Here is a 14,371-nt window from a genome sequence, read left to right as displayed (position 1 = left end):
CAGGCAATGTGGAGAGGTCGCTCTCTCTCTGTGCAGGCAATGTGGAGAGGTCGCTCTCTCTCTGTGCAGGCAATGTGGAGAGGTCGCTCTCTCTCTGTGCAGGCAATGTGGAATGGTCGCTCTCTCTCTCTCTCTCTCTCTGTGCAGGCAATGTTGAGCAGTCTCTCTCTGTAAGGGCAATGTGGAGCGATCTCTCTCTGTGTGGGCAATGTGGAGTGGTCTCTCTCTCTCTCTAAGGCAATGTAGAGCGGTCTCTCTCACTCTCTGTACGGCAATGTGGAGCAGTCTCCCTCTCTCTCTGTGTGGGCAATGTGGAGCAGTCTCCCTCTCGCTCTCTCTCTCTCTGTGGGAAATGTGGTGCAGATGGATGGTGAGCTGATTCGTTTGTTCAATGGGCCACTTAACTGGACTTGCCCCCCAGGCCTAAGGCTGCCAGCCCTCCCCTGAGTGCTCCAAAGACAATCCGGTCGCTCCCAGCTCTAGGACATGGATGGGCAGCCAAGCTTCCTCCGGAGTTCAGCGGCCATGAGTTCATCTCGAGCCCAGGACTGGCTTGCTTCTGTTATGACAACTGTCTAGCAGAGGGAGAAAGGACTTCCAGGCCCGTAGGGAAGGAGAGCTGGGCCACCAGAGGAGGGAGGCCTTTGTCGCACGGTCCAGACGAGTCAGGTTTCCCAGGGAAGCAGGACCCCCCCCCCCCCCACCAGGGATGCCCCAGGCTGCCCAGAGTCTAGGACTGGAAGGTAGGGGGAAATTCAGACAGAGGGGACAGAAAGGATACCAGAGGCCAGAGGGGAGGAGGAAACCCCAGATCAGCAACCACACCAAAAAGTTCCCGCACCCCACACTGCATCTGGAGAAGGAAGGGGGGGGTAGACTCATCTATTTACCAATCCAGCAGAGCATGCGGTTAAGTCTCCCAAGACAGATACTCCTCTCCCCCAAAGTTTTGGGCTGCCAGTCAGGGTAACACTGACACGGACTAAGGGCGCCCGGTCACACCTATCCCGTTTGACGTTTAACTTGCTGGCCACTCCGATCCAGGATGGAGCTGTCGCAGCCAACCCAGCACATAGCTAAAGGCCCGCTTGAGCTCCTTGTCCAGACTGGGGAGACCCCTGAAACTAGATCATCCAACCCACTGTCCAGCCTGTCTGTTGGTAGATCTTCGCAAGAAAAAACAAATAGAAGGGAGAAAAAAAAAAAACCCAAAAAAAGGTTTATGGAACTATAGGTCCCAGCAGCGAATCAGGTCTTTAGTCTTGAATACTAGGCAGAATAACTGGCTTGCCTACAGCAGAGAATGGATTTTATATCACAGAGGACTGCTCATAGGAGTTCTTTTCTGCCTAGTGTCCTAATCCTGTAGATGGTGCTATAAACTCCTAATGGTCATTGAGAATGTAAACCAAGAAAATAGGTTGTTACAACAAGGCTCTTGTTAGAGAGAGTTAAAAAATGTCACGGCAAGAAAGAAACATAACATGTATTTCAACTGTAGTTATTAGACTGGAATTAATTTTTCCTAGAATACCAACACACGCATTGTTTTACAAAAGAATGCAAAGCTAAATATAAACACGCACACATATACATATATATATATATATATATATATATATATACACAGTTGGGCAAAAAAGTATTTAGTCAGCCACCAATTGTGCAAGTTCTCCCAATTAAAAAGATGAGAGAGAGGGGCCTGTAATTTTCATCATAGGTACACTTCAACTACGAGAGACAGAATGGGGGGAAAGAATTCAGGAAATCACATTGTTGGATTTCTAATGAATTGGTATATTCCTCTGTAAAATAGGTACCGTATTTATCGGCATATAACACGCACTTTTTCCTCCTAAAAATGGAGGAAAAAGTAGCTGTGCGTGTTATACGCCGATATAAAAAAAAAAAATGTGCAGAAAGCAGCGCCGAGAGGTAGAAGGGGGCGGGCGGCGCCGAGGAGAAGGAAGGACGCGGGCGGCGCAGAGGAGAAGGAAGGACGCGCTGTCATCGGAAGTCCCACCTCCTATGCCGACATCAATTATAGGCGCCGGGACTTCCGATGAGAGCGCATCCTTCCTTCTCCTCGGCGCCGCCCGCCCCCCTCTACCTCTCGCCGCTGCTTTCTGGAGATTTTTAAAAGTGACGTGTATAGTGGCGCTGGCGAGGCTGCAATTATGGGCGCTGGCGAGGCTGCAATTCTGGGCACTGGCAAAGGCTGCATGTATGGGCACTGGCAAAGGCTGCATGTATGGGCACTGGCAAAGGCTGCATGTATGGGCACTGGCAAAGGCTGCATGTATGGGCACTGGCAAAGGCTGCATGTATGGGCACTGGCAAAGGCTGCATGTATGGGCACTGGCAAAGGCTGCATGTATGGGCACTGGCAAAGGCTGCTTGTATGGGCACTGGCAAAGGCTGCATGTATGGGCACTGGCAAAGGCTGCATGTATGGGCACTGGCAAAGGCTGCATGTATGGGCACTGGCGAAGGCTGCATGTATGGGCACTGGCGAAGGCTGCATGTATGGGCACTGGCGAAGGCTGCATGTATGGGCACTGGCGAAGGCTGCATGTATGGGCACTGGCGAAGGCTGCATGTATGGGCACTGGCGAAGGCTGCATGTATGGGCACTGGCGAAGGCTGCATGTATGGGCACTGGCGAAGGCTGCATGTATGGGCACTGGCGATGGCGAAGGCTGCATGTATGGGCACTGGCGAGGCTGCATGTATGGGAACTGGCGAGGCTGCATGTATGGGCACTGGCGAGGCTGCAATTATGGGCACTGGCAAAGACTGTATATATGGGCACTGGCGAAGACTGTATATATGGGCACTGGCGATGGCGAGGCTGCATGTATGGGCACTGGCAAGGCTGCATGTATGGGTACTGCAGTGCGGAGGCTGCATGTATGGGCACTGCACTGGCGAGGCTGCATTTAAGGACACTGCGCTGATGAGGCTGCATTTGTGGGCACTGGTAAGACTACATTTAATTTAAAAAAAATGTTCTGAGTTTAAAGCGGTTTATTTTAAATTTCAGCTTTTTTCTTGAAATTTCTGCCCTAAAATTTAGGTGCGTGTTATACGCCGATAAATACGGTATTTGGTCACCTAAAAACAAGCAAGATTTCTGGCTCTCACAGACCTGTAACGTCTTCTTTAACCACTTCTAAACAGTGCACTTTCACCCCCTTCCTGCCCATGCCAATTTTCAGCGCTCTCACATTTTGAATGACAATTGCGCTGTCATGCTACACTGTACCCATATGAAATTTTTATCATTTTTTTCACACAAATAGAGCTTTCTTTTGGTGGTATTTAATAGTGATCGACCGATATAGTTTTTTTAATGCCGATACCCAAATTTTGGTCATCGGATATTGGTATCGGCCTATATCTACCGATATTTTCACACATGTAAAAAACTTTTTTTTTATTCTTTTTTTGTTTTCTACAGGTACTCCTTGTGGAGGGATCTAGGGGTCTAAAAGACCCCAAACCACTCCTCAGCACCGAAAAGCATTCAAAACTCCAAGTTTGGCAGTTATGAATGCTGTCAGTTTTTTTAATTTGGCGCAGAGTACCCGGAAGTGATGTTATTACATCACTTCCGGAGACCCGGGTCTTCTCTTGGGCAGCGGTGGAGGTAGGATGCCGTTGGGACGGGAGACCTGGGGCGTGCCGCGGAAGGCGGTGGGAGGGGGATGTCCCCTCCCGCTTCTTGTAATGACAGCCTAACGGCTTCTCAGCCGCATCGGTTGTCATTACAAGTCAGCCGACCGTCGGCTATGGACACCGGTACCGGGGTGATGCCTCTAGCTTTCCCTAAAGCACTTTCCCTAAATATCGCCAATTAAAAAGGCCGATTCCCATATACATTGGGGAAAGTGCGTATCGGCCCCCCGATATATCGGTGTTGCCGATAATCGGTCGAACTCTAGTATTAAATCACCTCTGGGTTTTTTATTTCTTACAAAAAAAAAAAAGCCAAAAAATTTGGCACTGATGGACGGCACAATCAGTGCCCATAGTGCTGCCAGTCAATGCATTGATGAGCAGGCACTGACTGGCAGCACTATGGGCACCGATTGTGGGCACTGATGGCGGGCAATGATGGTGGGCAGTAATTGGCACTTTATTTACATTTTCTGTAATCAAGGCACCGATGATAAGTGCCCTAATTACAGTCCTTGTCTCCCCTATGAGGAGGAGCCGCTAATCGGCTCTCCTCGCCTCACACTGACAGTGTGAGGCGAGGAGAGCCAAATAACGGCACTTCCTTATTTACATGTGACCAGCTGTGATTGGACACAGCTGATAACATGGGTAAAGAGTCATGTCATTGACTCTTTATCGAGATTGGGGTCTCGCTGTGTCCTAGCAACAAGGCGCGGCTACGATTGCCGCTCTGCGCGGCCCCGGGGGCGCGCTAGAGAGGCTGTTCTGGTGCACTGTCATAGGATGGCGTCCCAGAACAATTTCTGCTCGGCCATGCCGTCATTTGACGGTGGGCATGTAGCAAGTGGTTAAAAGGCTCCTCTGTCCTCCACTCTTTACCTGTATTAATGGCACCTGTTTGAACTTGTTATCAGTATAAAAGACACCTGTCCACAACCTCAAACAGTCACACTCCAAACTCCACTATGGCCAAGACCAAAGAGCTGTCCAAGGACACCAGAAACAAAATTGTAGACCTAAACCAGGCTGGGAAGACTGAATCTGCAATAGGCAACAGCTTGGTGTGAAGATATCAACTGTGGGAGCAATAATTAGAAAATGGAAGACATACAAGACCACTGATAATCTCCCTCAATCTGGGGCTCCAAGCAAGATCTCCCCCTGTAAGGTCAAAATGATCACAAGAACGGTGAGCAAAAATCCCAGAACCACACGGGGGGGCTTAGTGAATGACCTGCAGAGGGCTGGGACAAAAATAACAAAGGCTTCTATCAGTAACACACTACACCGCCAGGGACTCAAATCCTGCAGTGCCAAACGTGTCCCCATGCTTAAGCCAGTACATGTCCGGGCCCGTCTGAAGTTTGCAAGAGTGCATTTGGATGATCCAGAAGAGGATTGGGAGAATGTCATATGGTCAGATGAAACCAAAGTAGAACTTTTTGGTAAAAACTCAACTCGTCGTGTTTGGAGGAGAAAGAACGCTGAGTTGCATCCAAAGAACATAATACCTACTGTGAAGCATGGGGGTGGAAACATCATGCTTTGGGGCTGTTTTTCTGCAAAGGGACCAGGATGACTGATCCGTGCAAAGGAAAGAATGAATGGGGCCATGAGATTTTGAGTGAAAACCTTCTTCCATCAGCAAGGGCATTAAAGATGAAACGTGGCTGGGTCTTTCAGCATGACAATGATCCCAAACACACCGCCCGGGCAACGAAGGAGTGGCTTCATAAGAAGCATTTCAAGGTCCTGGAGTAGCCTAGCCAGTCTCCAGATTTCAACCCCATAGAAAACCTTTGGAGAGAGTTGAAAGTCCGTGTTGCCCAGCAACAGCCAAAAAACATCACTGCTCTAGAGGAGATCTGCATGGAGGAATGGGCCAAAATACCACCAACAGTGTGTGAAAACCTTGTGAAGACTTACAGAAAATGTTTGACCTCTGTCATTGCCAACAAAGGGTATATAACAAAGTATTGACCAAATACTTATTTTCCACCATAATTTGCAAATAAATTCTTTAAAAATCAGACAATGTGATTTTCTGGATTTTTTTTTCTTATTTTGTCTCTCATAGTTGAAGTGTACCAATGATGAAAATTACAGGCGCCTCTCATCTTTTTAAGTGGGAGAACTTGCACATACATGTATATATATATATATATATTTTTTTTTTTTTATAATAAAAACTTATTTACCTTGGCTTCGATCTCTGCTTTCTCCAATATCTGTACTAGTTGTGGCAATTGTATCTGCCAAAGCCATCAGAGACATCTGTTCTATGCGGGTCATGCCAGGTAAGCTAGAATGAAGCAAATGCTTAGATAGCACTTTTGAATGTTCAGGACCAAAATAAGTGGGGCTGTACTGTGACAAGTCTATAACTTGTGGTTTTGTGTTTTCTTCTTCAGACTCTAAGGTTGTAAGCTCTTCGGAGCCAATTGTTGGAACTTGGAAAAGCTCATCATAGTTTTCGGCATTTGTAATGCTGTCACTTTGTTTGTTGGAATTGTTTTGATTGCTGGATTTGTCCACTGTGGAAACAAAAGATGTATCCTCATCTGCAGCAAGAAGTGCATACAATGGTAGAGGAGGCACAGATTCAATTTCTGTGTAGTCAGCACTTTCTGGTTTGCTGAAAGTTTTGGGGTCTCGAGAAGTACTTCCACTGGCACTGATTGAAAGTGAACGGAGTCTGCGTTCATGGTTGGATTCATTATCATTAATTGCAACAACCTCTCCTGCAATACATTTTACAAGATGAGATAATATAGCCTTTGCTCTGCGTACTTTTCCAAGATCCATCAATTCCAGCAGCTGCAATGGATGATACTGTGGCAAAGTTGGAAATAAAGCATGAGCAGCTTCAAAAAGTCCATAGTCCTCCATCTCCACAGGAAGATCAAATGCTGTTTTCTTCCCCATAAGCTTTTGAGCTAAGCTAGTCATTGACCTTGTCATAGTTTTCTTTGATGGATTCAGACCAGATGGAACTGACTGGCTTTGCTTAACTAAGTTCGTTATAGATGGGGTACTTCCATTGTAGGACTCTGTACTTGCAGAGTCTTGTTTAGAAAAAGGCTGCCATTGGGAGTAGACATGCATTTCACAGTCCATTCCAACAACAAGAATCCCATCCCGAACCCAAGACAAAGACACTGGTAAAGGAAGAGAGCCTTCCACAGAAGACACAAGATCCACACATCTAAGCAATACAAACCTTGGGTGAGCTGTGGTTTTGGCAGTTTCCCAGAGCTGCAATGCAAAACTCTCCTTACATGAGGATTCTTGTGCTTTTCTAGAAACCTGCCCATACATGAGAAGCTTTGTACCAATTCCAATTGTCAACATATGAGAGCCATCCTCCCTGGACATCCAGTCCAAATGGACCAAATGTTTTGTACTAGGTTGGAGTTGTTTGTTGGAAGATAAGAACAAATCTAGGTTATTGTAAGCTACAAGATTATTGTCAACACTAATGCCAGGCTCCAAGATTGTGCTTAGTTCATCTAAGTGAATGGTTTGTTCCAGAATCCAACAGGAGCCACCAGTAGATTCACATTCAAAGATGCTAACATGCATCAAAAATTCTTGAGAGGCGTTGCTATATTTACTTGGTGCTTGTTTGAATGCTACAGCCAGACAGTTTGTATGGGCACAGCTGACTTCTATGGGCCTACCAGGAACACTCACAGCTCCATTTTGCAGACCATCCTCAATCAACAAAGGCCATTCCTCCCAAATATATGCCACGCAATTCTCTAGGTCAGTGGGAGAAAGGGAAAGCTCTGATTCCACTCGACACCTCCAAAACCTAACTTTACCATCAGAGCAAGAAGTTGCTAGTAGATATGGTGCATTACTCACTGGGTAAAGGGAAGAACTACTCAGGTGACCTAAAAAAGAAATAAAGACTGATTAAAACAAAAACAAACTACTGTGGGTAGTGTCTAAGTATTATCATACACACTGAACACATAATTCCATTATCTTTCACCAGCAGCCAACCAAATTTATTAAACTACTTACTGACCAGTCTCAGGGAGCAGTTTTTAGACACTTATTTGAAGACTGTGCAGAAGGCAACTTACTGGATAGACTAGTCTCTGCAACAGTGTTGGTAGAAATAGTCATTCTGCAGTAGTCTTGTCACCCTCATGACTATGCTTACAACATGTATCTTTTTTTTTTTTTTTTATTTTATTTTAAGTGGTAATAAAAAATAATTACATTATATTATAATTTATATTATATATATATATATATATATAAAATATATTGCAGCATAACAATCATAACCAGAAATTATTTGTTTTGGCCCCAATTATTTTTTTCTTTAGGCTTTTTTTCCCCCTCTGTTTTCACCTGGTGACACACCTCCTATAATAGAGTGCCCCCACCCTGGATGAAGGAGCACAAGGACACCATTGGACAGCAGCAGTGTCAGTCTAAGTGAAGGTTGGTGTTTGATGTACTAGCAGATTTAGGTACATTAACAAATTTAAGTCAAACTCCAGCTAACACTTTATAAGCAGTTGCAGCAAACTGTTTTATTCCTTTTGGGATAAATGTATTTACAAAAATAAAACAGATCATTGTAAGCCCTCCTGCTAGTGTTAGATGGTTTGTTTCACCCCTGTTACTGCAAGAGAGAGTTTTTTCTTTCGAAAAACAACAGTTGGCTGGATCACCAAATGAAAGAAGAAGAAAGATAGATTAAAAAAGAAAATAAATGCAGAAATAACATCTAAGAATTGGTAAAGCTGCAAGATAATAAAGGTTTGCTTTTTAGTTTAACCCCTTCTGGACCGGAAGGATTTGCCCCCATAACGACCTGGCCACTTTTTTCAACTTGGCACTGCGTGACTAACTGACAATTGCACGGTCATGCAATGCTGTACCCAAACACAATTTACGTCCTTTTTCCCCACAAACAGAGCTTTCTTTTGGTGGTATTTGATCACCACTGTGCTTTTTATTTTTTGTGATATTAATAAAAAAAGAGCGAAAATTTTGAGAAAAAAAATGAAATTTTCTACTTGGTCTTTTAAAAAATATCCAATATACTGAATTTTTGTCATATATTTTAGCCCAAATCCATTTAGTTACACGTCTTTGACAAAAAAAATCTCAATAAGCGTATTTTTATTGGTTTGCGCAAAAGTTATAGCGTCTACAAACTATGATGTAAATATTGGATTTCTTTGCAGCTTTTACTTTGACTGCCTATCTCATTTCTTGAGGTGCTAAAACAACAGGGCAGTACAACCCCCCCCCCCCTTCCAAATCACCACTTTATGGAAAGTAGACATCCTAAGGAATGTCCAAGGTAGCAGTGTCTAGCACGGCATTGCAAACAAATTGCAGCTCCTGCACCAGCTGGTCCAACAGCTCCCCAAAGGCAGGAGGGACTTGTTTTCCCTCCAAGTCACGGCGTAGTAACTTCGCCCATTCAGTCAGCGTGACAAGGGAAATCGTAAACACTGGTCTCAGTGCAGTCCCCGCCAAGGAGTACATATTGCGGGCCGCAGTCTCCGCCTTCCTATCCTCCGGGTCCTTAAAGGACGGGGACTCCTCCACTGGAATAATGGTAGCCTTATTCAGGCTGGAGACTGGCGGAACCACCTTAGGTGGCACAGTCCACTTCTTTACCAGAGACTCAAAAGGGTAGTGTCAAGCAATCCGCTTAGGCACCCCAGGGGAACGTCTTGGGCGGTTCCATTCTTTTGTGAGCATGTTGGCAAAATAAGCCGGAAAGGGAAAAATCTTTTCCCCTCTGGATGGCTTGTGATAGCCAAACGTAACCTGCGCCCCAGGTACAGCCGCAGCTGCGTCCTCCAATTTCAGGGACAGAACCACCAGTGCATCCACCAGCACCTTATCTTGCTCGGCAGTGGAGGTAGAAATGTCATTATCACTATCAGAGGAGACTGGGAGTGAGGTAGTAGACCTGGCAGGGAGACCCACGTCTGCGGTGGCTGAATCAGACTCAAAATCTGAGACATCAGATGAGGCAGGGGTAGGCAGGTGGGGTTTCTTAGCGCCTCGCCCTTTAAAGACCACCTCCACCCAGGACACAAATGCTTCTAGAAACGCTGAAATTGCATCGGTAGACAGCTGGGATCCGGAGGGTCCTGCGGCCTCCCCAAGGGGTTCAGGGGGGGACACGAGCTGCAGGGTCCATATGTTGCACCAGGGGAACCCGTCAGCAAAAGTTGAGAAAATGTCAGAAAAAAGGGATTTTTGTAAGATCTTACAGTAATATCCTTTTCTCTTAAGCTCATTGACAGACGTAGTCCTCTTGATTAATATCAAATTGGGTTATACTGCCCTCTACAGGAGTAGGACACTAGGCAGAAAGAAAACGTTCTGGCCACACCTTAGGGGCAGTCCCAGAGGGTATATCCTCTTCCTGTCTGCTACAGGAAATCAGTTATGTCACAAAGCAGTGTCAGAGAATTTAACCCAACCCAACTCAATAATAGAGGGGCGGGTACTACGTCTGTCAATGAGCTTAAGAGAAAAGGATTTTACGGTAAGATCTTACAAAAATCCCTTTTTCTCTGTCGCTCATTGACAGACGTAGTCCTCTTGATTAATATCAAATTGGGACGTCCCAAAGCAGTGCCACAAATGAGGGGTGATAACAGAAATCAAAATCCAGAAGGCCCAACCGGAGCCAACCAGAAGTATCAAGGGACTCATCGAACAAACAGATGAGACCTACCCAACAAACCCTCGAGGTAGACCAACAGTCTCCTCAAACAGCGGCCTGCAGGAACCTTGCGGCCAAAAGAGGCATCTGATGATGCCATAAAATCAACCTTATACAATCTTGTAAAGGTATGAACCGACGACCAAGTAGTCGCCTTAAAAACCTGAACCACTGACGCCTGATGGCGGAAGGCCCAGGAAGCACTAAGCGCCCGAGTAGAGTGCGCCTTAACAGGGAACGGGGAATCCCGACCCTTAAATAGAATAAGCCTATACCACCGTCTGTCTGCTCCATCTAGAGATGGTCGCGGCAGAAACAGGCAACCCCTTCTTAGGGCCATCCGTGATCACAAACAGTGACTCCGTATTACGAAATGAATCCGTAGTATTCAAGTATACCCTGATCGCCCGAACTACATACAAGGAATGCAACGCGAATTCTCGAGGATGACTGGGCTTAGGACACAGGGAAGGCAATACCATGTCCTCATTCAAATGAAACTTTGAAACCACCTTAGGAAGGAAGGATGGATTCGGACGAAGAACAACCTTATCCCTATGAACCACCAGATATGGGGAACAACAGGATAATGCAGCCAGTTCTGACACCCTGCGTGCACAAGTGATAGCCACCAAGAAGGCCACCTTCTGGGATAAAGTAAGCAAGGGAATCTCCCTGATATTTTCAAAAGGAGGTTTCTGAAGAACCGACAACACCAAATTAAGATTCCAGGGTGGTAAAGGTGCGTGCACTGGCAGGGCCAGGTGTCGCACCCCCTGGATGAAATTCCAAACCAAGGAATGAGTAGCCAAAAGCTTCTGAAAGAAGATTGCTAATGCTGAAACCTGACCCTCGATAGCACTCAAGGCCAGCTTCTGCTCAACCCCCTGTTGCAGAAAAGCCAAGATTCGGTTCACCGAATAAGAGCGTGGAGGAAACCCAAGAGTTTCACACCACGCGATATAAGACTTCCATGTGCGATGATAGATCTTTCTGGAAGTCGCTTTCCTCGCTTTAATTAGAGTAGGAACAACTGAAGCTGACAATCCCTTGTGCTTCAGCACCTGGGTCTCAATAGCCAGGCCGTTAAAGCCAGCGATCGTAAAGCAGGATTGAAGATCGGTCCCTGCGACAGCAGATCCTCCTTGAGAGGAAGTCGCCAAGGAACGCCTGCGACCTGCCTGACCAGGTCGGCGTACCAGGCCCGACTAGGCCAGTTCGGAACTACCAGGGTAACTGGGATTCCCTCCACCTCTATCCTGCGAAGAAGCTTCGGCAGCAACTTGAGAGGAGGGAAGGCATACAGTAGCTGATACTGCCCCACGGGGCGTCTGCGGCGTCTGCTAGAGGATCGTGGGAGCGAGCCACAAACCTCCGCACTTTCCTGTTGAGCCGAGATGCCAACAGATCCCATTCGGGGTGCCCCAACGGAGGCACAGTTGGTGGAATACCTCTGGATGAAGAGATCATTCCCCTTGATCCAGAATCTGACGGCTGAGATAATCTGCCTGCCAATTTTCCACCCCCAGAATGAATACCGCGGAGAGAGCTGGAACAAATCGCTCTGCCCAATGAAGAATGCTGGTCACTCTATGGCCGCCAGGACACTCTTGGTGCCCCCTTGGTGATTGACGTAAGCCACAGCCGTGGCGTTGTCCGACTGGATCCGAACCGGGCTGCCCTGGAGCTGCTCGGTCCAGTGAATCAGACAAAGTCTGATCGCTCTCAGTTCCAATACATTTATCGGTAATCTGGACTCTTCCAGGGACCAAAGCCCCTGAGCGGATACTTTGCCGAGAATTCCTCCCCACCCGGATAGACCGGCATCCGTGGTGAAAATCGTCCAATCTATTGGAAGATATGACTTCCCCTGCTGAGCATCGGAGACCGAAGCCACCAGACCAGAGACTTCCTGGTCCGCTCGCTCAGTCGGATCCGATTGTCCATGGAATCTGGATTCCGATTCCATTTGAGAAGAATTTCTTTTTGAAGGATTCGGGTATGGGACTGGGCAAATGATACTGCTTCGAAAGAAGCCACCATCAAACCCAGGACTCTCATGCAAGTCCGAAGGGAAGGCCAGTTGTCAGATAGTACAACTGAATCGTTGATTGAATCTTCTGGAGTTTCTCCGCAGGGAGAAACACTTTTGCCCTGGATGTGTCTAAAAATTAGACCCAGATATTCCAGCCTCCTGGTGGGAACCAGAGAAAACTTCTGTAAGTTCACCAGCCACCCGAACTCTTGCAAAGAGGTTATGGTGATCTCTAAGTTAGCAACAGAGTCTGTGGAGACTCTGCACGGAGCAGAAGATCGTCTAGGTAACCTAGAATCGATATGTCTCGTTGCCGCAACAGCGCCAACACTGGGGCCAACACCTTTGTGAAGACCCGAGGAGCCGAGGCGAGACCAAAGGGTAACGCCACAAACTGATAATGGTTCTCTTTACGGAAAAACGCAGGAAACGCTGATGTCCTGCGTAAATAGGAATGTTAAGATAGGCATCCTAGATGTCTATGGACGCCAGAAAATCCCCCTGATGCAGGGAGGCCGCTACTGTGCGAATGGACTCCATCTTGAATTTTTGTACCTTAACAAAAAGATTGAGTGCTCTTAAGTCCAGAATTGGACGCACCTTGCCCTCTTTTCTGGTATTGTGAAAAGGTTCGAATAAAACCCTTGAAAACGCTCTGTCCAAGGAACGTGGACCACCACTCCTTGTTGCATTAAATCCGTGACCGCCCCCCGCAAAGATTCTAGGCGATCCGGGGATAGTCGGATCTTGGAGGGGAAGAATCGCACCGGTGGGAATGATTGAAACTCGATCTTGTAACCTGACCTTCTGACTTCGCAAACCCAATTGTCCGGGATTCTGGAAAGCCATGGATCCGGAAACCGGCGAAGACATCCCCCCAACCCAAGTATGGGTGGGGGCGCACTTTCAGGCTTTAATAGTCTTATCTTCAGGTTTGGAAGAGCCGAACTCTTGTTTGCCCGACCAGCGCCCCCTGAAACCTCCTGAAGGAGTTTTGGAGGGCTTAGCTTTATCGCCCATCCCAGCGGAGAGAAAAAATTTCTTATGAGCGGAAAAGGAAGGCCCCCGTCTCTGACGAGGTCCCTTACCCTTAGTGCTCTGTGGCAAAAAAGTACTCTTGCCTCCAGTGAGATTCTTGATAATCTCATCTAAGGTGGCCCCAAATAGGCGATCCCCCTGAAAAGGAAGATTAGCCAAAGTTTTTTTTTTTTCTTTTGGAACCTTGGTCCGCCGACCAACACCCTAGCCACAGTACACGCCTGAGGACGACTGCTGAAATTGATGCCCGCCCCAACAATGGAGTGGCGTCCAGAGTAGTGTCACAGACAAACTGTAGCCCTTGTATCATCTGCTCCAGCAGGTCTGATACTGCCGGGGGGATGCTTCTCCCCTCTAAGTCCCGGCGTAACAACTTGGTCCATTCTGTCAATGTTTGTAAAACCAAACCAATTGCAATCACTGGTCTAAAAAGCTGACCCAATCAAGGAACAGATGGCGCGAGACACAGCTTCCACCTTACGATCCACCGGATCCCTAAAGGATGGAGCGTCCTCCAATGGGATAACCGTAGCTTTATTTAATTTGGAAATTGGTAAATCCACCACAGGTGGCACTTTCCATTTCTTGAGGAGGAATTCCTCAAACGGATAACGCCTAATAATGCGTTTGGAAAAAAACAGGGGTTCGTTTTGGATGACCCCATTCTTCTTTAATTCTTTAATGCTATTACCAATACATTTGGGCAAAAGAAAACACTTTCGCCATTTTGGTCCGTTTATTAGTACCAAAAGGGATCTCAGTCTCACAATTAGTGCGTTCATCAACGCTTCTTCTTGGGCTATGGCGGATGCCGAAACGCCCTCCTCACTGTCTGAGGAGACAGTACCTGAGACACCAGCCCCAGATGAGGGACCTGCACTTGCAGTGACAGGTTCAGACTC

The 14,371-nt window shown here is 46.9% G+C and overlaps 1 protein-coding gene across 4 annotated transcripts in view; it reads right to left on the bottom strand.

Moving 5' to 3' along the window:
- The window catches only part of DMXL1 (Dmx like 1), a 328,770-nt gene that overhangs the window by 157,251 nt on the left and 157,148 nt on the right, over positions 1 to 14,371 (bottom strand). For all 4 annotated transcript variants that reach the window (XM_082251711.1, XM_082251708.1, XM_082251710.1 and 1 more), the window contains exon 18: positions 5,880 to 7,577. In XM_082251711.1, coding sequence (XP_082107837.1) covers positions 5,880 to 7,577 — 1,698 coding nt within the window. The remainder of the gene's footprint in view (positions 1 to 5,879; positions 7,578 to 14,371) is intronic.

The sequence above is a fragment of the Pelophylax lessonae genome, assembly GCF_965119305.1.
Source record: "Pelophylax lessonae genome assembly, chromosome: 1".
Lineage (NCBI taxonomy): Eukaryota > Metazoa > Chordata > Amphibia > Anura > Ranidae > Pelophylax > Pelophylax lessonae.
The sequence above is the reverse complement of the archived record's forward strand: the minus strand, read 5'-3'. Positions and strand labels throughout refer to the sequence as shown.